This window comes from Chiroxiphia lanceolata, chromosome 10, assembly GCF_009829145.1.
Source record: "Chiroxiphia lanceolata isolate bChiLan1 chromosome 10, bChiLan1.pri, whole genome shotgun sequence".
Classification (NCBI taxonomy): Eukaryota; Metazoa; Chordata; class Aves; order Passeriformes; family Pipridae; genus Chiroxiphia; species Chiroxiphia lanceolata.
Window position 1 is genome coordinate 11,285,035 of NC_045646.1, and position 27,522 is coordinate 11,312,556.

General features: G+C 45.9%; 1 protein-coding gene and 2 long non-coding RNA genes across 4 annotated transcripts in view; 1 reads left to right on the forward strand and 2 right to left on the reverse strand.

Moving 5' to 3' along the window:
- Nucleotides 1-1,266: 1,266 nt before the first annotated feature.
- LOC116791814 lies at nucleotides 1,267-5,262 on the reverse strand. Its single transcript, XR_004358872.1, has 4 exons — nucleotides 5,180-5,262; nucleotides 4,309-4,398; nucleotides 3,532-3,721; nucleotides 1,267-1,678 (listed from the first exon to the last, which is right to left on the reverse strand). It is a non-coding gene; the product is annotated as an uncharacterized LOC116791814 (long non-coding RNA).
- A 4,008-nt stretch (nucleotides 5,263-9,270) lies between these two features.
- Nucleotides 9,271-27,522, forward strand: part of TP63 (tumor protein p63) — a 103,556-nt gene continuing 85,304 nt past the window's right edge. Inside the window, exon 1 of one of the 2 annotated variants that reach the window (XM_032698176.1) lies at nucleotides 9,271-9,420. In XM_032698176.1, the coding sequence (XP_032554067.1) occupies nucleotides 9,359-9,420 (62 nt within the window). In that variant the 5' untranslated portion in view covers nucleotides 9,271-9,358. The remainder of the gene's footprint in view (nucleotides 9,421-27,522) is intronic. The other variant, XM_032698177.1, reaches the window with a different exon arrangement.
- LOC116791815 lies at nucleotides 22,036-26,595 on the reverse strand. The gene is made up of 3 exons (XR_004358873.1): nucleotides 26,586-26,595; nucleotides 26,096-26,104; nucleotides 22,036-22,111 (listed from the first exon to the last, which is right to left on the reverse strand). It is a non-coding gene; the product is annotated as an uncharacterized LOC116791815 (long non-coding RNA).

A 27,522-nucleotide genomic window follows, 5' to 3' on the forward strand; every position in this document is an offset into this window, starting at 1 on the left:
ATCACCAGATGGCAGGGATCACCAGATGGCACTGTTACGCGCACTCGCAATAACTCCCTTTCCTGCACGGCAGATGTGCGCTGCCTCAGAACACGTTGTGTTGCTGAGGTTTTTAAGAGGCTGATTCTTGAAAATCAGCCTTTGGCTCTCAGTCTGCCCCCTGTGTGCTGTCCCTCGAACCAGTGTTGCTGCCCGGGCGAGGTTTGATCTCCGCAGAAGGAGGGACTAGGCTTCTAAAAATGTAGGATCACCTGTGTGTTGGGTACCTCTCGTTTAGCTGGTGTTACCCCGATGGTGTGTCACTTCTGGCAGCTTCACTTCCTAACAAAGAGCAATACTGGCTTCTGCCGTCCCGTGGCTGTGGGAAAATTACCCTCGTTTGAAAAGCTGAAGTCTGAGCTGAGAGCTTGGGACAGAGGGTTAATCTTTTGCCTACTTCAAGGGTGCAACGTATGACATGCTTAGCCTGAGTCACAGCAGAAATTGTTTCACTTTGGAAAAAGTGAGGTGCAAAGATTTGATCGTATCAGATGTGAAGCTTTGTTTTTTTTCAAGAATACATACATGAGCTATTAACATCAAAGCGCAAGGATGGGGGTAATGCAAGAGACTCTTCTTAAGTCATTATCTTCTCCACAAAGACATGAAACACTGACTCTTCAGCTTTCCTGAGATTTGCTCTGAGGGGAAAAGAGCTTTTATTAACTTAAGTGACACCAAACCCTTATTTCATGCCCATGTACTGTAAGGTCACTGATTAAGTGGATTCTGTGCTCCATCCTGAGGAGGATGGACTGACTAGCAGAGCTGAGCATGTCCTGTCCTTACTGTTTTTCAAGCTGTAAGGTGGGATAAGAACCTCTGTGCCCCTAAATGCAGGCATTCTTGGGCTGTATCGCCAGCATAGTCAGGAGGGAAATTATTAGCTATGTGAACACACCCATGTTAATGGTGAGCTGGGTACTGCTGGCTGGGGAGGTGTGGAAGTGCAGGCTTTAGCAGAGGATGTCCAGGTTTGCAACCAGGACTTCCATTGCTAGTGGTTAATGCTTTAGGGATTTTTCTTTTAAATGCTACTGTTCTTGAACTGGCTTTAATCCCATTAGTTCAGGTGTGCCTGCAGGAGCTGTGCTTGCACCTTGGATTGCAGGAGAGACATAGCCTTAATGCTGGGAACTAGAGCTCTGCCAGCCAAGCAGTGAGTTTTTGTTGTATCCTGTTTGGAAAGAATAAATTCTTTTGAGACCGATGCTTTTGCACTGATGATTTATTTTCTGAAGCTGCCAAAAGGACAGAGAGGTTTCTGCTTGTGTGGAGTACGTAGATGGGAAACAGCAGGAACAGCAGGGTTGATAGCAGCAACATGACATGCAACTCAGCTCTGACTCACAAGGAAAAGTTAGAGGGAGTGAAAGATGAGTGACACAGCAATAATCTCAGTCTACTGCGTTTTCTGCGTCTTCCATTGAGGCTGACAGGATATGCCATCCTTGTAAGGAACTTTGAGTGAATCTCTCTACAGACAACTTGATTCAGAAAAGCTTTTGCCTTGCTTCACGTAGAGCAAACCTCTTCTTTTATTTGCTGCTGGGCTGGTGCTGCTGCCTGTCACCAGCACTTCAGAAGCTGATATCCTTGAAGTCCATGCACCAATCTCTATGGCTTCTGATGTGAACACCTGGGAGATAAGAGCAGAGCGTGGGAAAACTCTGGGATGGGACTGTGGTGAGATGATGAGCGAGAGCCTGCGCTAAAAACTGAAGAGAAATTGCAGAGAGCTCCTGGTCCTGCTCTTCTCTGCCACCCACCACACTGCACAGCAGAGCTGGGGCAGGCTTTCACCCACAGGGATGTGGTCACTGAGGTTTCTGTCCCCAACCTGGGCTTGACCCCACCAGGCGTGATGACACTGTGTGTATTTGCGACAAGGTTCTCACCAGAATGCCAGACATGTTGTGTGGCAGCTGTACGAGGAGGCCAAGCCTTCCACCTACACAGCTCCTGACAACCCTTTGATATGCAATCCTGACCCCACAGCAGGGTGTTGCCACCTGTCCTGGAGTGCTCAGGCTTCCAGCCCCACTTTAGCCCAGGCTGTGGCCCCGCTATATCTCGGGAACGCCTGGAGATGGTGATGCAGCTGCACTGGCATCAGGGAGGGAATTTCCCTCTGCTCCACAGGTCTGTCACTCCCTCCCCACCTCAGGTGGCGGGAGTTTCCTGTGGGAGTTGCACAGTGTCCTGCCAGCTCTTGAGGACAGGGCAGGCCCTCTTGGGGTCAGGGCATTGCTGGGAGAGAGCCTCCTTTTGGCCTTGTTTCTGGTTTATCACTATAATCGCTGCTCTCTGTGTTTTACCTTCTTCACATGTGCATGAATAACCATCAGGCTTGTCTAGGGAGATGGAGCAAAATTCCAGTTTTGGCCTCTCAGACGTGGTTCCTTTTGCTCCCTCTTCATGCACAGAAGAGCCCTGTTTTTTAGTAACAGTGAAAAGAAACCTCTCCAGTGTTCATATCTGCTCTTGGATGATGGTATTACCCTTACAGTTAATTTTTTTTGATGACTTCTCAATCATGAGAAAATGGAGACTGCAGCTTCTAAAATGCATGTTCAGCTTCAAGTCTGCTCTTTTATCATCTCCTTCCCGCTACGTGAAAACAAGGGGCAAAACCTCCCACTGCTCCCCATTTCTGGAGAAAAAAGACCCAGTGTGGCCCTCAGTGGTGGGAATGTCTCCAGAAGAGGGGACATCCATAGCTGTACTGAGGCTTTACCATCAGACTGTGATGTAGAAAACTATAACTCTGAGGATCTTGGTGGGGGGTCAGTGAGATAAAGAGGCTGGGGAATTAGAAGGGAAGGCAACCTCAGGCAGGCTTTTTGGCTTGGAGTGATCCCACAGAAACACACAGAGTTGGCACTAGTGGGAAGCCCAGAGCACAACCCAATTAACCTGCTGAGAGGTGCTCTGGGCTTCCTCTTAGCACCAGTCTCTGCCCTGGGACCTGGAAGACAGGAAAGCCTGGAGAATACAAGGGATGCCACTAAGTGTCCTGTGGGAGCTGGAAGTCTCCATAAACATGTGGGAGAACTGGAGAAGAGTAAAAAGTGTTTTGCTGTAAGCCGTGAGGTTGGAGTAGAAAGGGAAGCAGTGGGAAACTCCTGTTGTAGCTGTTCTGGGTGACTTGAAAGTATTAATAGTTTCAGGGTTTCTCAAGCACAGAACTACAGCATGTCCTCACCAAGACTACAAAGTAGGTGATGGTGAGGGGTGAGAACATGGAAGACTTCAGCTTGTCTGTTGTGAGGTAGACAGTCCTACAGTCCCCGTCATCTGAGTTCCTGTTGAGGCAAGGTCCTGGGGACAAATACTCAAGAAGTGGTTTGCGTCTCATGAAACCATTCCTTATCGCTGCAAAGGAAATCCCCAAACTATACCGTCCTTTACTGTGAGTGGATTATGCTCTGACACTACAGATGTGACAGAGGAGACACCAAAGGCAACCAGACAGCTCTGAAAGCAGTTTACCTTGTGCTGTTGGGCAGGGCTGGAACAGTGCCACCTCCTTTGTTTCTTCCTAACTCCACATAAAAAGTTGATGGCCAGCATGAGGGTTGTGCAGAGCCCCAGGTGTGTGGTACTCACATGCAGATGGCAGTTTGAAGCCGGTGTGTATTTTAAAGTCCACAGTTGTTAGCACTGAGATGTTCAGAATTAGCTTGAGGAGAAGGATATGGAGAGCAGTACATTAACACACCTTTGTCATCTTCTCTTTAGATGTGCCTATAGGGTTTTGCTGGACTGCTTGTTCACTGACTTGTCACCAGTCCTGGGCCCAGACTTGGCCATCAGTGACCAAGCATGACCTAGATCACAGATGTTGGACAGTGTTGTCCTGGAGCTGCTGCCTGGGCTCAGCCCCTCAGGCCCCCACCAGCAGGTCTGTGCTCCACAGGCAGGTCAGTGCCAGCATGGAGGGGCTGGGGAATGAGTGCCCTTTTTTACTGCTTTTTTTTGCACTAGGGACAAAAGATGCTGGATGGATGGGCAGGATTGTGTGTAAAATTGTGGTATTTTTATTTCTTAATTTATTTTTTAAGTTTGCTGTTCTCCCTGTCCCTTGTCTTTCACTATGGAAGGTGAGGGGGAAGGCTTGTATGAGCAAAAAGCCAGAAATCTGACACTTCTGGAGCAGTAGGATCAGAGATTGGCCGGAGGCAAAATCTGAATTCTTAAGGAAGCTTTTCCCACCATCGAGCATTCGTGTAGATTCTCCAAAGCCTGTGAGGGTCATACTCCTGTTACCTCTTTCCCTTCACTGGAGTTACTGAAGAATTGTCTTTCCTCTGCTTGCTTCTGTTTATGAAACTCCTAAAACCTTAATTCCTCTGAGACCTTTAAACGTTCATAATACTTAGTTGAAATTGGAAAGTGTGCTCAAAAGGTACACTGACGTGTGTTTCTGTTCCCTTGGACAACCAAGCTAAAAACATTTTATTGCTGGTAGGAGGGAATTATTTCCTTCTCTTCAACTTTTTCTAACAAAAAATCCCCAAATATCCCACAGACTTCTTGCTCTTAAAAGAAATTCATTTTAACTTAAAAAAAAAAATTAAAACAACCACAACCACTCCCCTGGAAACCCCGAGCTGTGAATGAAATGTTTCATCCCCTGATGTAAAGGGTGGGGCTGATTTCAGGCAAATCCTGAAACCAGCAGTTGAAAAGGTGGCTCAGAGGAAAGCTGGCATCTCTCTGTCTTCCTTGGCTTCAAGTTGTTCAAAGGTCCTTGGACCCATAGACCAGTACTGGAGCCACAGAGATGTCAAGAAACTGTGCCCCTCCCTTTCACCCTTTTCAGGACGGGAGCTGCACAAAGGCATCCTGGCACTGACCTGGGTGGCGATGGGGAGACCATTATAAATCCCCAGCAGTCTCCTCCCAAGGATATAAATGTTTGCCTCTGCTAAAAGATAATCTCGTGGTCATTTCAGTGACAGCTCAAATCGAAGCCAGAGAGAGGGTGCATGGAGGAGTAATGGGAGAGTAGTCCACAGCTGTTTCCCTGGCTGTTTTTCTCTCCCAGACGTGGAAGCAGCAGTGGCGGAGCGATGCCCCACATTCCTGCCCACCTACACACATGCTTCCTCCGCATAGCCCCGTGCTGCCTGCTCACCACAAGCTCTAGGGGCTTGGCTGTAAATCCGCTGTCCAGACAGATCCCTGACACCCTGGCTTCCGCCCTGCTTCTGCAGTACACGTGCCTGTAGCTGTGAGATCAGCATCACACTCACTACCAGCACGGAAGCCTCCATGGAAGGGCAGTGAACACTGAGGATATCACAAGCAGCCCCCTTGCCAGCTGACTACCTTTGAGGTCTGCTACTGCAAGAAGCTCCCCCTTGCCTGCACTCCCAGGCTGCTTTGATCATAGAAAGGTTTGGGTTGGAAGTGACCTTAAAGATCATCTAGTTCCAACCACTCTGCTGTGGGTAGGGATACCTTCCACTAGACCAGGTTGCTCAGAGCTCCATCCAGCCTGGTCTTGAACACTTCCAGGATTGGGGTGTCCACAGCTTCTCTGGGCAACCTGTTCCAGTGCCTCACCACCCTCACAGTAAAGAATTTCTTCTTAAAGAGTTTCTTCTTAAAGAATTTCTTCCTAAATTAAGAAGTTATCTAGTCCTCATGTACCCACTCAGACCCCCTCTGAAATCTCCAGCTCTTGAACATTTTGGCCTCCATCTTCCTGTAGATTTACTTTAAGGCAATGCAAATGAAGTTGGCCAAATACCACTGAGCACTGAGAGCCTTCCAGCTATGCATGGGGTATTGTCAGCTCACACACAAACACACACACACCCTGTGGCTTGTGTTCCCACTGTGGACTGTGCTATGCAAAGGAGCGCCTTGCAGCTGAGAGGAGCTGGGTGCAACCTAACTACAAGGGTGAATATCTGCCTAAATTCATGGTCAATCAACCCACAGCTAAATGTTGGCTGTGAGCAGAAGGGAGGAAGGAAGTTTGGATTGGAAAAGAGAAATCGGAAGACTTGCTGGCTTTCGCAGGGGGCTTTTGTGCACTGCTGCCAGTGGGTTTCCATGGTTCCGTTTTCCAGTTGGAAAAAGCCAAAGATAGACCTTCTGAGCTACCTCAGAACACATCCAGATCTCTGTGGGAGGCTGAAAATGTCCAGTTCTCTGGGAAAAGCAGCCAGGTGCTGTGTGCACTGCCAAACCAAACCAATCCATGAGGAATTTGCACATGCCCAGTCCCAGGCACGAGGACTGGTACAGGCAGTTGGCGGCCCCTTTAGAAGTTTTTATGGAAATGTCCTTGCTGTAAACCCCTCTTGTCAGTGCCTTGTGAGTGAGAAGAGAGCCCTGCTCCAAGCAACTATTTCTCATCAAAATTATGTGCTGCTGCTTTTTAAAATTAAGTGGTTTTTTTTTTTGGAAAAGTTATTATTTTGGTGTGAATTGCTAGATGGAGACTAACTGCCTCTTTTTGACTGCGGTGCTGCTAGATGTGTTCAGCATTAAAACCAAGAATCACAGGATTGATGGTTTGGGCTGTAACAGACCTGTATTTACTGTCTGGGGTACCCAGGGGTACTCTGCTGTGCAGAGCTAAGGTAGTGTAAAACCAGAGGCCAACTTCACCCTCAGAGACAGAGGCCAGCCCAGCAGCATCAATTTCAGGAGCTGCCAGTTGTACTTCACAAAGCCCTTGGTATGTGTGATCTGGGCATGTGCCAGGTGAGAAGACTGGCCAAAACCAGAAGTGGGTCTGTCTCCAGGTGGGAATGGTCGAGCCTTTCCCTGCTCCCAGTGTGTTGGCCCTGGCACTCAGGCTACGCTGGGGAAGACTCTTCTCCAGCTCCCATGGAGAAGTAGGAGAGCAGGATTTCACAAGAACAGCATCTATCTCATAGCACTTCTTTTGTCTTTTAGGCTGAAATCTGTCAGGAAAGACAAACTTTTCCAGGCTGTTGGAAGAGCACACAATGCATGACCACCTTTCCATGAAGCCAAGCTTGGAGATGTGACAGCTAATCCCACCACAGGCATGGTAGAAGAAATCCAACAAGGTTCTGGTGTTTCTCCAGGAGCAAGCATGGGGTCTCAGCAGTGTATCCAGAGCCCAGCCTGCTGATTGATGCTCCTCCCCAGCAGGTTGGTTATCCATATTCACAGGTGCCTATTGAAACCAAGTCCTGAAGCAAGAGAACATGAACACAAGCTCTTGATCAAATAGTTTGTGCATGATTTGCCTGCCATGTCTTTGGTTAAGGGTGCATGCTCAAAGCCTAGACCAGAGCCAGGCTAGGGATGTGGATCATGAGTTTGTCTGGCCCTCCTTGCCCATTCCCTGGAGTATTTGCTGCATCAGGAGAGGCAGCTGCTCAGGCGTCAGCACAGCACTGATTTCAGCAGTGGAAGGGGATGCAGCCCTCTGCAGCCATGCTCCCTGGGCTGTTTTGTGTGTGTGCAAGCCCTGGTGTGATTCCTCCTCTCCCCTTCCTTGTAGGTTCTGGTTTGGAGATTCCCACACTTCTTCCCCAGTGACGCAGGCTACAAGGTTTGGTGTTTATTCTGGAGTTCAACCTAAGAGAGGGAAGGTGTTTCATATTACTGATGTTCCACAGGCAAGGCAGAGGAATCAGTGAGGGTTTATTAACTTCAGTTAATAAACACATCCTTCACTTCCAGCCTCTCTTCCTTGGTGAATGCCACTTAGCGAAAGCTGCTTAGGCTTGGCCGGGGATCAGCCCTGCAAGTTTACAGGATTCACAATTCACAGATGTTAGGAACTATCAGGCTGAGTGTGGGTGGAGAATGTCAAGACTGAAATAGCTCCCCTGCCACCCTGGCACAGGCAGCAAAGAAAATGTTTCCACGTGACATTCTTCGAACAAAAATTTCCTACAAGGAAAACACAGAGGGAAAAAAAATAAGAGGCCATCGCTGCTGTCTCGGAGGGTTCCTGGTTTTTGCTTGAGAGGCTGGCATTTGTGCTGACATTGGCACAAAATATAGGTGAGTTATAGGGCAGCCCCTTACACTTCTCCTCATGCACACAAACGTATAGGTCTGCTTCAAGATGCAATCCCACTGGTGCACAGATATGTGGATGCTATTTTTTTCCTACTGGAATCCATTTTAATTTAGCTCCTGATTCATATTTCATTCATTCTCCAAACCCACAAAACCAGGATAGGTTTACAGCCTGTACTATTTGGATAAATCATGGTGGGGCAAAAAACAGGGGGGCAAAACAGGTTGCTTTTCTGAATGATTTTCTGTATGATTCAAAAGACAGAGAAAAAAAAGAAAAGGAGGTGGTGGGGAGAGAATTAAAGCTATCCCTTCTTGCTTTCATGTTCCTTCAGGAAAATCAGATCTGCTTTTCCTCTTTGGTATTTTGTTTTGGTGTATTTCACTTTGCTCTCATTTCTTTAGGCTTTAGTGGCTGAAAAAGATGTGATTTCTACTATATTTTATATTCTCCTCAAGAAAATATTGGGGTTTTTTAGTTATGAAAATGTATATATTATTTACAGAACACCAGAGCAATGAAAGATTTCTATATCATCTCAACTTTTTCAGAAAAAAATGGTAAATATCTATAGAGGGAAACATTAACAATTATGTCTGATAGTTTTCTTGTGAGGAGGAGAGCAGGAAGGGGAGGGAGAAAAGCAAAAGTTCAGAGTTAATTTTAATTGAGGAATTTCCCCATATTTTGTCATTCAGCTTTTGAAACTGTGACCACAACAGGCTGTTTGAACTGTGGTGTGAGAGAGTCTGAAAAATTCCCCAGGCAACTATATGCAGGTACTAGCCACAGAGTTGACAAGGAGAGCTTTTAAAGCACGATGAAATTCAGCACGGGCGCTGCACCCAGCAGAGGAAACTCCGGCCATCTGGAGACAAGGATGACCAGCGGCCACAGCAGTTTGAAAAATTGCAAGGGCTGCCAAAATTAAACTGTGAAGTCAGGCGGGAAGGCAACCAATGACCGGTGAGATCAGAAGTTCAGAGAAGCCCCAGATGAGCTCCCAACACAAGTGTGGCCAGCGCACACCAAAGTTTATTAAGGATGTTGAGAGGAGGGGAAAATATCCGTGCAGAAGATGCCCAGCTGGCGAGGAGGGAGTGGTGGTGATGCTCATGTCACTTGATGAATCCCATTGGCCAAGTCCCCAGGAGATCCCACCCATTCGCAAGTGTAAAATAAATCTCTAAAGTTGTACCTCGTGTACCACTTGACCTTATTGCTTTTAGCCTGCTGGCTTTATAACTATTTATTTATTTTATTTTGGTTTGTCCCCAAAGAGGGGCTCAAAAGGAAATGAATTTTGAACCAGCACCTTTCACCACCTTGCAGTACTACCCTGATCCCTGCATCCAGCGGTGAGTCTCTGAGCGTGACGTAACTCTCTCCTATCGCAGGTTTGATCTGAGTGTCTTGTGTAATTGTTAACTTTCCTGCTATCGTCCGGTGGCAGCTGGGCTGCATGCGGAAAAAATGTGCCGCTGTCTTCATGCTCAATGGAGCTTATTATTATTTTTGGCTTTCTAACAGGTTACTGTTTAATTATAGGCATCCGTTTAAGATATCCCCTTTTCCTCTTTGGCATTAGAGGGGAAAAAAATATGATAAATAACATGAAGGCTGATAGTATCTTCCCTTGTGTTTTGGAGCAGAAGGTTACTCTGTGCTCTGGGTAGTACAGGAGTTGCTTTAGCTTTCTATAGTGTGTTTATTTGTTTCTTTAAATGAAAAAGCTCGTGGAGATAATATGAGCTTAACTATCAAGCTCTGAGATTTTGGTATTTAAAGGATAAATAAAAAATTTAAAATATTCAGAGAAATAAAAAACTGCCTTCTAAGAGCAAGTAATTTTCCAGGAATATTTTTTCCTTCTGTCTAATAGCCAGCCTCAGAGCCTGCCAACCACTCTTATTTTAGCTTTGTTGTTACGCGGAGTTTTATAACTTTCCAGCAGATAAAAGAGCATGTCCGCAGGAGGTGTCACAGTATCACATTGTCGGTTTGTTTGTTTCCCCCAGCAGAAGATACTATATTTAAGCATGTAAATGACATGTAGATGGTATTTTTCCAGTCATAAAGTTCGGAGAGGTGAAATCCTCTGAGCGCAGTCACTTGTTGAGCTGTTTTAAGACTAGTTTCTGTCTGTGTTTTGTAAAAGCCCTGGCTGGTGTCTCACGAAGACATTCAATCCCTGGAAGAGTTAACTATTAACTCTGCATCCTCTGCAGGGTGCTGGGGAAGGCTACTCACGATGTATAGCTCTCTGTTGAAGAAAGGGCTTGGCCACCATCACCCAGCCCTTGGCATTGCAGGCAGCTTTGTGATCTCTATTTTTTTCCCCCGCTATTGTGACTTGTTACAAGGTTTGGGGGGGCTTTTATCCCCTGCTTAATCCGCTGGGTGCCTGGTGCCACCGCTGTGCGAAGGTCCCGGGGAGGAGTGTGGAGACCTGGCAGCGAGGAGGGGCCGCGTTTGGGGGCCAGCAGAGGGGAAGGAGCGGAGCTGGGAAATAGCGCACGGTCCTTGGCCGTGCTGCCGTGGCAGAGGAAGATGGAACGAAGCCGGCGGGGTATTGGATTCCCTGGCGAGACCTTCCACAACATGAGCCCCAGGGCTGGCCAGGCACATGCAGCCACGCTCTGATCTCCTGCAAATCCGCTCAGCCCTGCTGATCCCGATGGGGATGTGCCTGCGGCCAGGAGAAGAGCAGTACAAAGGCGGTGCCCATCCGGGAAGGTGGATTCAGGCTGGCAGCAGTGGAGACTTTAGCAGATTAATAAGTTTCCTCGGCTGGAAACCACAGCCGGGAAAATTCCAAAACAGAAAATGAAGAAAAAGAAAAAAAGGGGAAAAAATTAAATTAGAAAGCATGAAGATGCAATGCAAAGTATCAGCCCCTCCTGACAGTCACATCCCATCTCATGTCAAGAAACAAGTTCAGAAAATTGGTGCTGCAGCTCAGGCAAAAACATTCAGGTGGAACAAGAATTAAAGGGGGGGGGGGAATCCCTTGGCTGTATTCTGTGGAATTTTTTTAATGGGCCTTTCACCCCTTCAAATCTGCCTCGTCCAGCAAGTCAGGCCTTTCAGCAGAAATACTGCTCCTCGCCACACGCCTTAGCAGCATGATGAGTTTTTAAGTGAACACTGCAGTGTGGGAAGCCTCAGGACAGACAGAGTTTGTGACACCCCTCAGTCATAAAACCTGTTCAAGATGTAGCTTAGAGTAACAACATGTCTCAGCTGTTATGCATGTCTGTTTACATGAGCCAAGAGTGGCATTTGTCCAAGCTCTGCCACAGGTCAAAATCAGCTGAAAGCTGGTCCCAGAGATACTTTTCTCAGTTTGAAGACATAAACAGCCTTCAGCTTTAAGCTCCATTGCTTGCTTATTCATGATGTGCTGGGTGACATTTCTCTGACCGCTTTAACAAAATTCAATAGTTTCATAATTGCATTTATTTTACAGAGTTTGAAACACTTCTGCTTTGATGTGGTCAAAGTACTTTATTTAGCTAATACCAGTGTGCTTCTCTGCAACTTCAAAATTACATCTAGTAATTATCTAACCAGCAAACAGATAACGTTGAGCTGAGGCATGCTGGCAAAAAACCCCAGTATTGAAAAGTGTGTGGAATCTGTCAAATTGTGGGGAGGGTGTCACACATATTTCCCTGTAGTTCGGTGTGGAGGGGGAAGCAGTTATACATCCCGGTTAGTTCAAAGATTTCTGGCTTCGAATTTACCCTCTGCTGTTGCTTCATCTATTAATCTCTTCAGTTTGGGGGTGTCTGGCAAGCAGGCAATGTGGGACACAGATAAAAGATTTCCTCTCTCAAGAGGTGAATGCAGATCACACCGAGCAGCATTAGCTAATGTGCCATTATGATGCTTATATGCTTAATGCCTATCATTTCACAGGCCACTGAGAAATGGTATATCCAAACAACACAATAATTCAGTGCCACAGATGAGGAAAAATAGCTGGGTGGCTTGAATCTGTGCTGTCTGTGATTGTTTAGGCCACTCCAGCTTCTGCCTCAGCAGCCCGGCTCCCTCACTTAGGCTATTAATTTCTTTGTAAATGTGGGTATCAAAGCAAAGCATCACAAAAAAAGCATAGAGAACTCAGCTGGGCCACAGAGCAGAAGCCTCCTCCTTCACAACCCCACTCTTGCTGTGGGTGCTGGAGTTCAGTGCTGGAGCTGCAGCCCAGCTGAGAGAGGGGCAGAGGGACACCGGGTGCTGATGGGGATGTACATCCTGGGGTAGAAGTGAAGGATGCAAATGTAGCATGTGACTGTCTGAAGTGAGGTAAGAGTTGGAAAGGTATATCCTGAGTGTGCTCATCTTTCTTCTTAAACAGAATGAGCTGAGAGATGCTAAAATTCAGCAAAAACCTCAAAATCTTTCTCTGTCTGCTTCCCTTACAAAAGGAATGCTTGAAATCAGGAATATAGCCCTCTCAATGCTCTGGCTCCTGGGACTTGGAAAGTGCTGCTATAATGAAAGAAGCACCTGCATTGAAGCGCCAAGTCACTGACCCCCCTGAGTTACTTGTTTGGATGGTACCGTGGGAGCTCATCCTGTGCTGCAGAAAACCCAGGTCAGCTCTGAGTCATAAAAAGAGCTGACTATCTGAAACAGGCGGGATTTCCACCTTCCAAGAAGTGCCCACCTAGCTGCAGCTGAAAGCCACTAATGTAAGATGAAGAAGGCACTGTAATTATGATCAAAGTCCAGCTGTTGAGAGCTATGTAATTAGTATCTCTCTCCAAAGCTCTTTTTCTTCCAGCTAATACCTAGTTGGGGGAGTGATGTTTACAGATAAGTTACTTGTGTTCTTGGAAATAGTGGTCATTAGGCTGTGTTTAAACCAGGAGGTCTCTTCTTTTGGGGCTGTTGGGAATGCACCTGCTGGTGCACTGGGCTATGGTCCTGCCTGCTCTGCTTCCCCCCTCTCCCTATGACCAGGCTAATTGGTGGCCTCAGGATTTGGCATCCTTGGTGTGTTGAAGGTGTTCACTGTGGCTCACTCCTCCCTTTTGGATGAAAGGCCTCTCACACAAGCTGCTCCTTCTTCTTTCATTTCTGGCTTTGTTTTCTCAGCACAACGTGATATGGTCCAGCCTCCCAATTCTCACTAATAACAGAGGAACAACTCTGAAATCCTCCGGTCTCTGCAGCATCTGTACTCGAAAGCTGATTTTTCAGACATGGTCCTGAGTTTCTGGTGGGTTGCCAAAACCAAAAAAATCACACAACGTCTCATAGAAAAAAAATCTATTTTTTCTTGTAGAAAAAAAATCTATTTTTAGAAGAGAATGAGGGAAACTGTCAGAAGTTAGTTGGGACATGGAAAGGAGGGGAGGGGATGGGCCATGGAAGCATCATCTATTAGGTGAGCAGGGTCTAGTTCCAGCCAGCCAGAGCTACTGGGTTCAAAGAGATCTTTCATCAGGAGCATTGCATGTGTCACTTCACCTTCCTTCATTGGTTCCCACACGTATCAAACAGGGCTGGTAAATGGACTGTGTTTATCAGATAGGAGTCTCTCCAAGGTTAATGCTTGCAATGCAGCACAAAGGTGAAAGCTCACTGTACTCAATGCTCATCTTTGCTAATAAGCACTAATGAAACATCAGGCTTCTCCTCTTCGGGGCTGGCTACCCCTCCTGGCTACAGGCAGCAGTGTGCTGTGTTCCTTCATGGTTGTGAATCCAGCAGCTCTCCTTTCTCTTGGGTGTTGGTATTGTGACAAAGATTTGCTTAAGTTGTCATAGGGTCATATTCTACAGGAGCATCTCATCCCACCCGCAGGCTCTGCAGAATCCTTGCATTTGGGCAGCTTGCATGCTTCTTCTCTTTCCTCGGGCTATGCTTTGCTGAGGGATAACTGAACTGCTGCTCTGACAGGGTGGACAAATCTCTGCTGCCTTCACCTTTGAGATGGGAGCCCAAATTTGCTGTGCTGGCAGAAGGACTTGAAGTAAGAAAAGACACATGACTTGGTATAGATCTATTTCAGAAACAGCCAGTGATAGAGCAGGTACTTTCCAAAGACTCAGAGAGGGGCCAGAAATTTTTCTGAGCAGCTTGTGGTGTGCTCAGAGCAGCTGGTGCCTTCTGGAGGAGCAGAATTGACTCCGTGCAGGAAGGAAAGGTCGAGGGGAGCTGGGGAGGTCCTTTTGCTATTGGCCTTGGTGAGCTCTCCTGTGAGGTGGTGGTCACCTTCATGGCTGTGCTGCCACCCCTGGTAGAAATTCCATGGGGGAAGGACACCAGCTGGAGCCAGATGCACACGAGGGGACAGCATGCTGTGTGCCAAAACAACTCTCACAGGGTGGCCTCCTTGGCAGGAGAGCTTTGCAGGCTCCTCTGCAGTGGACATGCTGCCAACATGGGCATAGCTGCCTTCAGCACCTTGCCAGGGAAGTGTACTGTTGGTGGTGAGGAGGGGAGGGTATTTATCTCTTCCTTGAGATTTGTTCTTTGGTCACTGTCCTGTTCCTGCACTGCAATCTCATCAGAAGATGGGTCTAGAAGACAGAATCTTTGCAAAACAGTGCTCAAGAGATGCACATTAAACCCTCTTCAGTTCGTTCTTCCTGGCAGAGCCCCTGTAGTCTGCTGATCCCTGCTGCCCTCCTCCAATCTGTCCCTGCTCTATGTCACAGAGACTTCATTGAACTGAGGATGTTGCAACCCCTCCACAGTCAGTGTCAAGGACAGCACTTTTTCCTCTTCAAAACAGTATAGGTTTCTCAAAAAAAAATATCTGCTTGAGGTACTTTTAAAGCTGCTTAAAGGATTAAAGCGGAACCAAATCAACCATCTTCTGTGTTTTCTCAGATCTCAAAGGACTGTAAGGAGAATATGTGAAGTCTTTCATGTGGTCCTTTTTACTGCAAGGAGAGAACACTTAATTCATAGTGCCTTGCTCAACTTCCAAAAATTCTGAAGGAATTAAAGAAGCGAGTTCTTAATAGTTCATCTGTTCAGGGGTGTTTAGGGTGTTCATGGTACATGTTATAAGTTATAATTCTATGCTGATTTACATTGCACCTTCTACACTGCTACATTGCACACTGCTACAAACTAATTTGCAGTAGCTCCCATCAACAAATACAAGGATTTCTGGCCTGATAAAATGCAAAAGGGTTCAGCTTTGATTTTGGGAAAAAAAAAAACCCTCTGATATTCAAGTGTCCAAATGAGTATTGAACCTTTATAAAAAAATGTCAATAGGGGTCATAAGGTATGGGGGAAGAAGGAGGGTCTTGGATGAGGAAGAAATCAAGGAAACTTAGCTTTCAATTTGGTGCCTGGCTCTGTGTTAGTTTTACACTTACGTGAAAACCTTCATGGGAACATGGACATTGTGGTGGGAGCCAATGCTTACAATACCATACAAATTTTGACTTCTGTTTACCTCAAAATTTTTTAGCCCATGATCAACACTGAAATAACCAGAAGGAAAATGTTTTGCTATAGTAGATTTCTGGGGTTTGTTTGACTAGCTCTGCTGATAATAGATAACATCTGCTTAGATAGCTTCATGGAAATATCTGTGTCTGTTCATAGGGCTTACTTGGGAGTTTTTGGTGCTTGTTTATAATCACTTACTACTGTGTAGCAGATCATCTCCCCACAGGATTTTGCTGCTGAGTCATTTCCAGTCAGGTGTTTGAATGCCACAGGTGGCCTGATGTGACAAATACCGATGCACATAAGCCAGGGGAATTCGGTTAGTGCACGGAACTATAAAGAGAACAGCCAAGAGTGAGAAGGGGGAAACCCTGCAGTAAGTGATCAGGGGTTCAGTAGGTTCTTTGCAACATAAAAATAAGTCTGCTTACAAAACCTTGCCCTGGGAGGTTCAATGCCTGTCTGGTTTATGCACCAAAGTCACTGTATGCTGAACAAATGCATGGAAAGAAGCTTGAAGTGTGCTGGCGAGCTGGATGCTGCAAACAGCAGTGGCTCAGCACCAGCAGTGTCTACCTCTACACCTGGGAGCAGGAGCTGGTGAGGCACAACAGTGGGATTGCTGTGCTTGCTGTCAGCAGGGTCTGTGAGGTGGCTGTGACAGGTGTGAAATAGAAGTTCAGTTGGCTCTGAGAGTTAACGCGGGCTTTAGGATTAAAAATCTCAATATTAGACAACAAAATTTCTTTACACTGTCTTCCAAGTTTTGTTGTTCATATTTGTCAATTTTCCTCTTAAAATATACAGATTGGAAAGCTCATTACTGGTTTTGATGGAAAGGGAGACTCGATGTCTTCATAGCACTCCAGGAGCTACAGCTTTAAGATAATCACAAGTAAAAATCATAAATCACATTAGGTGTGGCAATGTATTGATAAAATTATAGGGAGCCAACCCTGTAATTTCTTAGCACCCATCATAGTTACAAAAGCAAAGATCCTGTGAGTGCTCCAGGTAGTGTTCCCTTACACACCAGCAGTGTTCCAGATAAACAGTTCATTTGTTCTTGTCTTCCAGGACTATAATCTGCTCTTAATTCTTTGTCCTTCATCTGCCCTGTCTTGGAGCTATTTTGTGACACAGAGAAAGGTTTCTGCAAGTGCTCTAATTTTTGAGAGAAGGATTCTCTGCCCTTGGGCTTAGCAATAGCTGTCCTGCCACAGAGTTGCTACGTGCTGAAAAATGCAGCTTGCACGGTATTTAGCAGAAGAATATCACTGGTGGTAGGGGTGAGGAATGGGAGTTATTGTTTAATATCCAAAACACATCAGATTTCACAAGTTGGCTGTGGGGGTAAAAAGTGAGAGCTCCAACTGAATTCATATTACAAGAATCTGCACCTAACATCTGCTTTGCTGGCGTTTCTGTTTTGCATTTTAATTATTTACTGAAACACAGGATGTTGCTGTTTACAGTTTCCTGCTTCTAAAGAGTTCTGGGGACTTTCTGTATTATCGTGATGATTTATTTTATATTTTTGTAAAATTCGGCCTTTGAGAGAAAGTTTGAGAGAGGGACTTTGTAAGTCCCCTGAGCAGTTCACAGATAAAGAGTTTGTGTAACTAAAGACAGAAGCGGCTTTTGTAACAGTAGGTAATTTAGGCAGCCAAGTGTCTTACCTGGCTCAACACAAAATGTCATGAGTCTTTTGCAGTATACAGTCTCAGAACCCTCCTGTTCTAAAAAAGAATCATGTATTTCATGTTCCCTGTCTGGCATAGCTGTCCCTCTGCTCTCTGACTATATTTATATGACTAAATGTCCTGCTATGCATAGTTTTACAAGGCTGAAAATCAGCATAGGCTGCATGATTTCTCTTGCTTTGCTTCTTCTTGGGGGGGGGGGGGCATGTTGAGGCCTGTGTGGGATGTCTTCTCACCAGCCTCTCACTGCCACTTCCTCACAGTGGCCAAATTGAGGAACGCCTGACCTATATGGACCGAGACAACAGCAGCTCCACACCTGCTGTTGGGTGGGCAGGGATGCCCGGTGCCTTCCTTGAGGTTGTAGCTGCAGAACACCAAGCACCTGGGCAAACAAATCCTTGGAGCTGTTGGGGCAGTCCTGGCAGAGAGAGAATCTGGCTCCTTAGGATGTTAAAGAGTTCAAATCTCAGCAAGTTCAAAAGAAGCTCCATTCTTAGCAAAGCGTTTTAGTGTCCTGTGGAGTCTGGGTATGGAATATCCCTTAGGTTTGGTCCAGAAAAGAGCATTCAGTTCCATGCATGCAGTTTGGCAGAGGTGAGAGGGAGCTGAATACTGCATTTCTCATTTTGTTTTTCTAAAGGGTTCAGACGGCACCAGCACTCAGGAAAGGTTTGGAGGGAACTGAAACTTCCTTACCAGGGAGAAGAGCAGAAGAAGCCCCTTACTCTCTCTCCTGCTGGCTGGAAACACCTAGAAATGGTGTTCCATGCAGGAGTGTGAGGACAGGTGCTCAGTTTAGCTCACTGCCAAGACCAGATCCCAGAGCACAGCCCTCTAACACCTCGGACCCGACCCACAAATATACACTCATCATCATTAGCCCAGGGACACGGAGGACAGTCAACCACATGAAGATTTGAGCTGGTTTTACTTGGTTTTCCAAAGTTCATAGGCACATGCTGAAGAAATCTCCTCTTTTTCCATTAATCCTCACCGTAACAGGCTGGATGAGGCACACACATGTCATGGTGAAGAGCTGCTTCATGCAGCACTGAGTGTTCACAGCTTCTGGGGAGTTGCCTTGGGAGGACTCAGCATAAATGCACCATATCTAATAGCAGTCACTCCATCAGTTCCCATACACCATACTTCTGTGTTTATCTGCCACTAAATGGAGCATCCTGTGCTTGAAATGAGCTATTATCTGCTCACCTGGGTGCTATCTGTATACTTTGGTCCAGAGCATGTAAATGAGCAGTGTGAGAGTTCCTTGGATGATGTTTCATCCTTGCACTCCCTGGGAGAAGCACTGAGTATTATTTCATCTCTGCAGGCAGGAGCATTACAAGTGAAATGTTGTTGGGTCCTGACTGTATCTTTTAAGATATACAAATTGATGTGGGTTTGTTTGTTTGTTTTTCTGGTTTAACCATGTTGCACATCGAGAGAATCACTGCCCTAGTTGTAGCCCCTAAGCTGTTACTCTTTGCACCACATAATCTCCATTTATTGTGTTAACAAGCAAATCAGTCAAGAACCCAAAGAGATCTCCCTGGCAGCTACACAGCACAGTGCAGGTCCCTGGTTTGGGGGATGGCCCCCATGGCGAACCCTTGATCTGGGGGTTTCTCTCAGGTTCTCTTGGTGATACACTGCATACGGCTGGCACCTGCTCTGATAGTGAACAGTCCTTAGGAAGGGGTGAGCTCAGGACATTCAGTGGTACACTGGCCTGGAGAAAGCTCATCTGAGACCAGACCTAACTTTTCCTTGCTATATAAAATGAGAGGTTGGGCTCAACAGTGCTCACGGTCATTTCCTTTCCAGACAGCCCTGTGCTCAGGTCAGGGCCGTGTCTCAAAAACGTGCTTTCATGCAGGTAAGGAATAATACACAAATCAGACCTTGAACTCTGGCCAGACCAGCAGTGTGGATGTAGCTGAGGCCTTTCCTTGCTGCTCTACCCTGGTTTCAAGTTAAACTTTTCTGTTAGTTTGGGTATTTTTTCCCCTTGGCTCTGGCTTCTTTCAGAGCCTTGCAGTATCTAATAAGAACCAGTTCCTCACACCCTGATTGCCTTTCTGAAGCTCTGATGTGCTTGGATGAATTATTTTACTATCTGTAATAAATAAATTTTTCATTCTGTGTTGTGGTCTCTGTATTGGTGTGATGAAGATAGACTAGTGAAATTTGAGAGATGCTGGTTGCACTCAACACTGCAAAAATTCAGTAGACAATAGTTAAGAGTCACATTTCCTGTGGGAAATACTGAAAGCAAGCTCCTTGTAAAAAAGAGACAGCAACAAATTGAGGTAGGTACTGGTTTTGGGTAAATGCAGGAAAAATACTGATGACCAAACATCAAAAGAGGGGAAATTGATTGGGCAAGCCTCAGGAAGTTCAGATTTCTGGCCATTGCCTCTCCAGAACTTCAATTTTCCTTATTAAATACCTAAAATCACTACAGAAGAGTAGTGATGAAGGCCTGTAATATCTGTATTTTTCTCATGACTACCATCTCTTGAAAATAACCTTGCCCAATTTCATTTCTGGAGCTGTTGCTTTCTTTTCTTTTAATATTCCTTGATGCTGTGGAGACCTGGGTAACTGGAAAGGATGTGGCTAGCTGTTTTAGGCTGCTTTGGGCATTTAACAACTGCCTTTCTCCCACTCCTCCTCCAGAAAAGATGAGGGGTCTCCCCATACTGTGCAGCAGAATGCAACAGCAGAGGTGTCTGAGTCTCCTACTTCCCTAGATGCTCCCAGGCTGCAAACCACTACTGATGGTGGATGAGGGGACCATGGAGTGATTTTGGGTTAGGCATTGCCCCCAGAGAGACAAAAGATGGTCTCTGTTGTCTTTAATTGTAGCTGCAGCTGGGCAGCAGAGGTTGGCATGTGACAGCAGGGCTGGAGGCGGCACTGACCCAGCAGGAGACCTCAGCAGAAACCTGTGCTTGTCCTCTCCTTCACCGAGCAGAGAAAGCATCACTCTCTTTGTCCTGCTGTAAAACCATCAGGGCTGGCTGGCTGCAAATCGTGTTGAGCAAACTCCGAAAGGTAAACCCAAATATGTGTTCTCAGCTGGGTATCTGAAATTGAGCAAATGATGTCTTTTACTTAGACCAAAGGGATTTTTTTTTTTTATGGACTTGAAAATGTTTTGTGGCTTCTGAACAGTTTGCCTGAAAAGTTTCTCTAGCACTTATTTTTGGACTTGGCTCAAAAATACCTCAGAATTTTGAGGGCTGGACCTGGATTTTTCTGCTTGTGCTGTTTTGAGAAGACTATCTCACTGTGTAAAAGCTTTCACCTCTACCCAGCCGCTCTGACTCTTCCCTCTGCAGGTGGGCACTGCTTTTAATAACCACTGCAATAGGTTTGGGGAAGGGATTGACTGGAAAAATGAGTTACAAAATAATGCAACTGCTTTTTAATTGGTTTTGGGCTCAGTGCTTCCTTAAAATTGATTATTTACATTTCCTTTTATTATTTAAATTGGAAAGTCTTGGGACCACCTTACGCTGCAGAGGTGCTGATTGTCAACAGGTCGCTATGTGCTTTACAAATCTGGGGATATTCCTATACCTCAGGAATGGAAGGACAAAGATGGACAGGACACCCATGGGCTGGGGGTTGGGCTGGGTGTCCCGAGCTCCAGGCTTGCACTCTAATTCTGAGCTTCTCCACAGAAATTGCTCAGGTTCCTAGGTGGTCTTCTGGACATTATGAGGACTCTCTACTCCGGACTAAAATGCACCAATTGCAGTGGAATTGCTGTGGCAGTGCTTCACCTTGGCCAGAGCTCCACCTCTCAGGTCCTGCTGAGAAAGGGAGTGGGTGTCAAGGCTGAGCAGAAGGGGAGGGGATGTCCATGGCTGAGTTTCCAAGGATGGGTGAGAAGGGGGAGTCCAAAGTTGAGTGGGAGATACGAGAGGTCTCGGAAAGTTCACAAGATGCTGAAGGAAACCTTGAAGGAAAAAAAAATTAGGGGTGACTTTCTCTAAAAATTAGGGGACAGTAGTGCTGGTGGAGTGATGGGCTGCCTGAAGCCCTGAGGACAAAGAAATACCTCTATTATATAGAAGTGGTGATTGTTGTCAGGCTGATAATGATGACATGTAGATAGTTGATGTGATGAGACATTGATAGGACATGCAGTGGGTTCCTGGGCTGCAGGGGTTACTGATAGCACACTGAAATCATTCTGCTTCAAGAAGCCATTCCCAGCAGTTTGCAGGGAGCAGGCCATGCAGTGCTCATGCTGGAAACCCTCACCATGGTAGTAATGGGAATGCAGAGGGAGTCTTTTTCTCCCAGAGGAGCTCTGCAGTCTGTGCTGGAGCAGGGTGCTGGCATGGGGCACATGGCTGCAGTGATATAATGTGCTTTGAGGGGTGGCCACAAAGCTGCAAATGTAGCATTCACTGCAGGCAGTCTTACTCAAGATGACTCTAACTGAAAGGAGATGATGAATGGAAAAAAATCCCCCTTGTGTTTTGCAGCATGGTGAATTAGGAGGATCACTCTGTGCAGCCAGTTTCACTTTCTCTGATATAGGTCAGTCTTTCCTGCGCACTGAAGACTGAAGCAAAGAGCAATTAGGAAGCAGAACAATCCCTTCCTACCCCTTTCCATTCAGCTCACACACATATGCTTCCAAAAGACAAATCTAAGTCACAGGGAGATCAGGATGCACTGTTACAGTAGACCCTAGCAGAACACTGAGCATTCCTCTGAAACAGAATTGCTTTAGTTCCTCTAAATGTATAGTTCACAGTTGAAACAGGCTGTGTGCAATACAAGTGCCATTTGCCTAGTGACTGTGAAAGGTAACAGTCACAGAATCACAGAAAATGCTGAGTTGGAAGGGACCCACAAGGATCATTGAATCCAACTCTTAGCCTTGCACAGGCTGAGTCACACCATGTGCCTGAGAGTAGCATCCAAACGCTCCTTGAGCTCTGGCAGCCTTGGTGCTGTGACCGATTCCCTAGGGAGCCTGTTCCAGTGCCTAACCACCCTGTGGGTGAAGAACCTTTTTCTAATATCCCACCTAAACCTCCCCTGACACAACTTCAGGCCATTCCTTTGGGTCCTGTCACTGGTCCCCACAGAGAGGAGATCAGCGTCTGCCCCTCCTCTTCGCAAGGAAGTTGTAACTGCAATGAAGTCTCCCCTCAGTTTTCTCTTCTCCAGGCTGAACAGACCAAGTAACCTCAGGCTCTCCTCATATGGCTTCCCCTCAAGGTCCCTCACCATCTTCACAGCCCTCCTTAGGACACTTTCTAATAGCCAAGTGTCCTTCTTATATTGTGGAGTCTAAAACTGCCCCAGTATTACAGATGAGGCCATATCAGTGCAGAGCAGAGTGGGAAAATCACCTCCCTCAGCTGGCGACGCTTTGCCTGATGCCTCCCAGGACATGGTTGGCCCTCCTGGCAGCCAGGGCACTGCTGACTCATATTCAGTTTTCCCTCCCTAGTCTGTCCTTGGATGCTGTAGGACACTGTCAGTGTCACGGAGCCCTTCACCGCTGTCACTTCCAGTTCCTTCTTGTGTTCCCCATATCTCCTTGCCTTTTGGCTACTTCTGAGATCAGGGTTCACCCTTTTGGTAGTCGAGTTCTTTCACATTTTCTAAGGCACATCTCTGTGCCACTCGACCACTTTTCTCTCAGCTGCCCCTCCCCATAACCCATGCTGCTGTCCACACGATTTTTTACTGAGATATCAGATTTGGGAAACATCTGAAAAACATGGGAAATGGGAAAAAAGAATGGGCAATTGAACCATAGGTGAAAATTCTATTCTGTCTCAAAGTAATCCTGAGTTGGTGTTTGTTATTCCTTACATTTGTCCTTTCTAAGCTATGTAATCATCAGTTTTCTTTTGGACTGACATGTAGAAGCAGTGTTATATGGAAAGAAAATCTGAAGGGTTTAAAGAAGTTGTTGGAAGTCTAGATTTTAAAATGCTTAATCTGAAAGCTGGGCTCAAAACTGAAAGGAGAATAAATACCTGTGAGCACAGTTCAGCAGGACCTGCCAGGATGGGAGTCAGTCTCTTTTGGGATCATGTGAGCCAAGACCTTAGAATATGGCATCAGGTAGAGAAAAAAAAAGAAAAAAAAAATGCATTTTACAGTGCAATTCATGCTGGGAAGGGAGGTTGCTTGTTGATGAAGTAGACACAGAAAAAGTGCACTGGAGTGCAATGAAATTCAGCCGCAACCTTCTCCGAGGCGGTTGAGAGCCTGCCTGTCTACCATTTGGCTTTCATTTTGGCACCCCTGTTTGCAGCAATGAGCCAGTCTGACTTCCAAAGGTCTCTAAGGGGTGCTTCCAGGGTATGCTCTGCTGGTCGAGGGTAGCCACTGCGGTCATGGGGGACAAGAGCACTCTGCACTTCGGGGAATTCCAGATGACACTGCCTGCCAGGCGCACGCTTGTCCCGTGCTGCCAGACCCCTCATCCTTCTCCTCTTGCACAGCTGTGAGCCTCATTAGGTACCGAGGTCTACAAATCACTGCAGTGTTACAACGCAGAGCAGGGGGAATTCCAGCAGGACGAGGGCTGCCAAGTTCCTCGAGTTTTAATGGTGTGATCTGAAAAGGAGCCCCCTCCCCACTCAAAACCTAAAAATACAACTGACACCAAGATTTAGGCATTTAGGCGTAATGCTTGTGAACTTTAAATTGTTTGTTTACCATTGCTTTTGATACACTTCAAGGTGTAACTGCAGAAGACAGGGATGAGCATGTGGATTGGGATTGCTGATTGCCGATTTCTCTGTGACTTAATTCTCTACCCAGCTCACACCCTGTGATGGTTGAGCACTAATCTATTAATCAGTGCATGAATTAAGGGTTTTTAAGGGGTTAACTGCTGTACGCATTCAGGAAGAAAGATTAGGGTTTAGTCTGGGCATATAGGTTGGAATTACACTTCCGCCCTGAAATGTGAGTATGGTTTAAATCTAGTCACAGCATTTCTGCAGCTTTGATTTTCGTTCCTGGGCATCAGTATTTTGGTGCCTGAAGACAGATAAATGAAATTTGGGAGTTTCTTTTTGTAGGAGGTACAGTGCATACTCCACCTGAAGAAATTAAGGCCTTTTTTAATTTCTCTATCTAAACACCCAAAATCATTAGTTCCTTTTAAAGCAAGCACCAGACTGGGACTCGGGTGACCAAGGTTGTATTTCTGGTTTGCTGAGTAACGATGAGTAATCCTATGACCTCCCAGTGTCTTAGTTTTCCCACAGGTAAAATGGGAGTAATTACCCTGTCTTCCTTTGTAGAGCACTTTGAGAATTATTAATAAAATGAGCCATATTAGATATCATTATTTAGACATTTATTAATTATTTTTTGGTACATTTGCATAATGTGGAAGTGCTTTCTTCATAAGACCAGATGTTCTTCTCTTTGAATCAGGGTTTCCTGAGTACTCCACTAGCAGGTCCTTTAGGGGAATATATCTTGTGAAAAAAGAGTAAAATCTGTAGCTTACAGAGAAAGACTTCTCTGGCCCCATCTGCATGTCCACTGGCTGAGAACTACAGACTCAGTGATAAAAAACTGTACACCATTGATAAGACATCTCGTGGGGAGAAGCAAAAAACAACATCCTGTAATTTTGGCAAGAAGAAGAAGAAGAAAAAAATCTCCAGATCATTTTGCTCATCCCTATTGTGAAAGTTTTCATGTCACAAAATTTTACACTGTGGCTATACACCAATATCAAGCCATGAAGTTCTGCATCTTCAAACTATATGAAAATTTCTGAGAATTTGCCCAATGCAGGAGGAACGCAAACCACCCCAGAGCTCCAGCCTTCCAGGGAAGCTAAGGAGAACAGAAAGTGCTTGGATCTCTTGAAACCCAACACAGCAGCTTCACTAAGATACCATATTCGTTTCTGGTTTCCTCATAAACTGTACTATTAACCCAGGAGTAGCTCAGAGCGTTGAAGCACCAAGCCCATTTTGGATGAAAAAACAAAGGAAACCAGCTATCTCTTGGTTGCGACAGTCTTTATTTTTGGAAGGAGGCTGCTGGACTCACACATGCGCCCCAGTGGTGCTTGAGCTGCACCCTGTGTCAGATTTGACCCTCTATCAGCGAAAGCAGGTGGCATCTGCCTTTAAGGTTAAAGCTATAGAGGAGGGGCTGTGCATGCTCAGTATCAAACCTAGGTCTTGTTTTCCTCAGGAGCTCCCGTTTTTTCCCCAGTGGTAAGTCAAACCTGGGTGTTTTGGCTTTAGTCCTATCTAAGAAAGATTGTTTGCACTAAAAGGTGGCATTTTGGGTGAGAAGTGTTGCTGTATTGCAATAGTTGAGTTTAACAGTTTTCTGTCATTTTTTTCCTGCTGTGGAAAGTGGTTTGGGGTTTGTTTTGTTTTGTTTTGTTCCTTTAATGTCTTTGATGTGAAGGTGGAAAGGGGGTAAATGTGGTGAAGACTGGAAGCATGTGCTTAGACTGAGCAGTGGGAGCAGAAATGTCTTGTTTTCTCTCTAGTTTGCCGCCAGTTTGTGGTCATGCTGGGCCAAGCAGTCGGGGCTTCATTTCCTCCAGTGTTGGGACCTTCACTTCCAGAGAAAGTCAATTGTAGTGCAGATAGGTTACAGCTTATGAGAGGCAAATGCTGTGCTTGCCAGGATTATTTGGTTTGGCTGTTGGTTTTTGGAAGGGTGGGTTGTTTTTTTTTTTTGTTTGGTTGATTGTTTTTTTGTTGGTTTGGGTTTTTTTTTTTGTTCAGTTTAATATTCCCAGCCTTCTGGAAGACTCTGAAAGTGAGTGCTGTGTGAACACAACTACGGGGGCATGTGTCTCTCATTGCTGTATTTTGCAGAGATCTCGCTCATCAGTGAGATGGCAAAGGGGATCAGCTGGGACACATCCCCACTGAGGGAGCTGGGGCTGTAACGCAGCTCTTCTGGGGGAGTGGTCAGGAGGCAGCAGAATAATCAGTGTATCTTGAGGCTTCAGCCCACCTAGTTAATCTGGAAAAGTGCTTTCACCTGGAGTCTGGGCTGCTCTTGCTCCATCACAATAAATAGGATGGAGCTGAGCTAGATCTCAGTGGGAGTGTATTGCTGCCTTAAACGTGGGATTCAGTGGCTCAGGAGCAGCGTCCCAGCACTGCATGAGGAAACACTGTGCTCTTGGTGAGGTCCTGCTTCTCGGAGAAGATTTAACTTGCTATTAATAATTCTCTGGTGGTTTTTGAAGGAGGGACTTGTGGATGCAATGTCCTATTCAGCTTGCAGTTTGATGGGGGCTGTAAATCCCCCTGTAGTTCCAGTCTGGTGTAGCCAGTGCTCTCTGCTTGTGAAAAGCAGCCTGCTAGCTAGTTCAGTAGTTGATGCAGGGCCTTACCTTAAACAGAGACACACTAGACAAGACTTACTACTATGCATTGTTCTATTGTAATGAGCAGTTTGGTATAAGAGCCTGTGTTCAGTAGTGCCATTTCCTGTGATGCCCTTTGGGATGAGTGGATGCAGCTAAAAGGGATGTTGCTTAAGTGTCTGTTGATAAAAAAGTAGCTGGTTGGTAGAACCAATTTGAGCAATGCAAATGCTTGAAATCTTTAGGCACACTGGTTATTTTACTGTAAGTAGAGCATTTGCTGATGTGGGAAAGGACAATTAACTAGAGAAGTGACATTTACAGATAGATTTTGCTTAGGCTTTAGCTGTTATTTTCCTGTGGAAATTCAGGAAATTCATATGTTTAGTAAACAGAGGCTGCTCCTTTGTGTTGAAGGCTGATAGAAGGAAAATGGCACTAGGTTTAGGTTTTATTAAAATCACAGGAAAGAAGACAGTTTATCTTGCATGCAGCTTTGTGCTGAAGTTGGTTTTCATGCAGCTTGACAGCCCTTTCCCACCTGAGAGCAGGATGCTCCAAACTGAGTAAAAAGCAATGCTCACTACCTGTCTAATGCCCACAGTATTATCACAGCTGCCTTGCCAAAGCTGGCTGCCTAATCCTGCTGCCTCCTTTGGAAATAGACCTGTAAAGGTTGCAGGGAGTGTTGAAGGAGTCTCTCAAATTTTGCCTCTGTGAAAGCATTAACCAGGAGACTTCTTGTGCATGGTATAGGGAAACATGCCTTTTTGGCCATCAGGTAGAATCTGGTAATGCTTTTCTTAGAAACAGTAAGCTAGGAGCTTGGCTGGGTGCAGGGATAAAAGTGAAACAGCTGGAAAATATTTCTCTGGAGAAATTTGGAGTTGTGTTTGGTAGAGGGAAGTACCAGCTGTGTCCTTAACTGGTGTGATCAGTATGTGCAGCTAATATCTCCTGCCTCTCCTGCA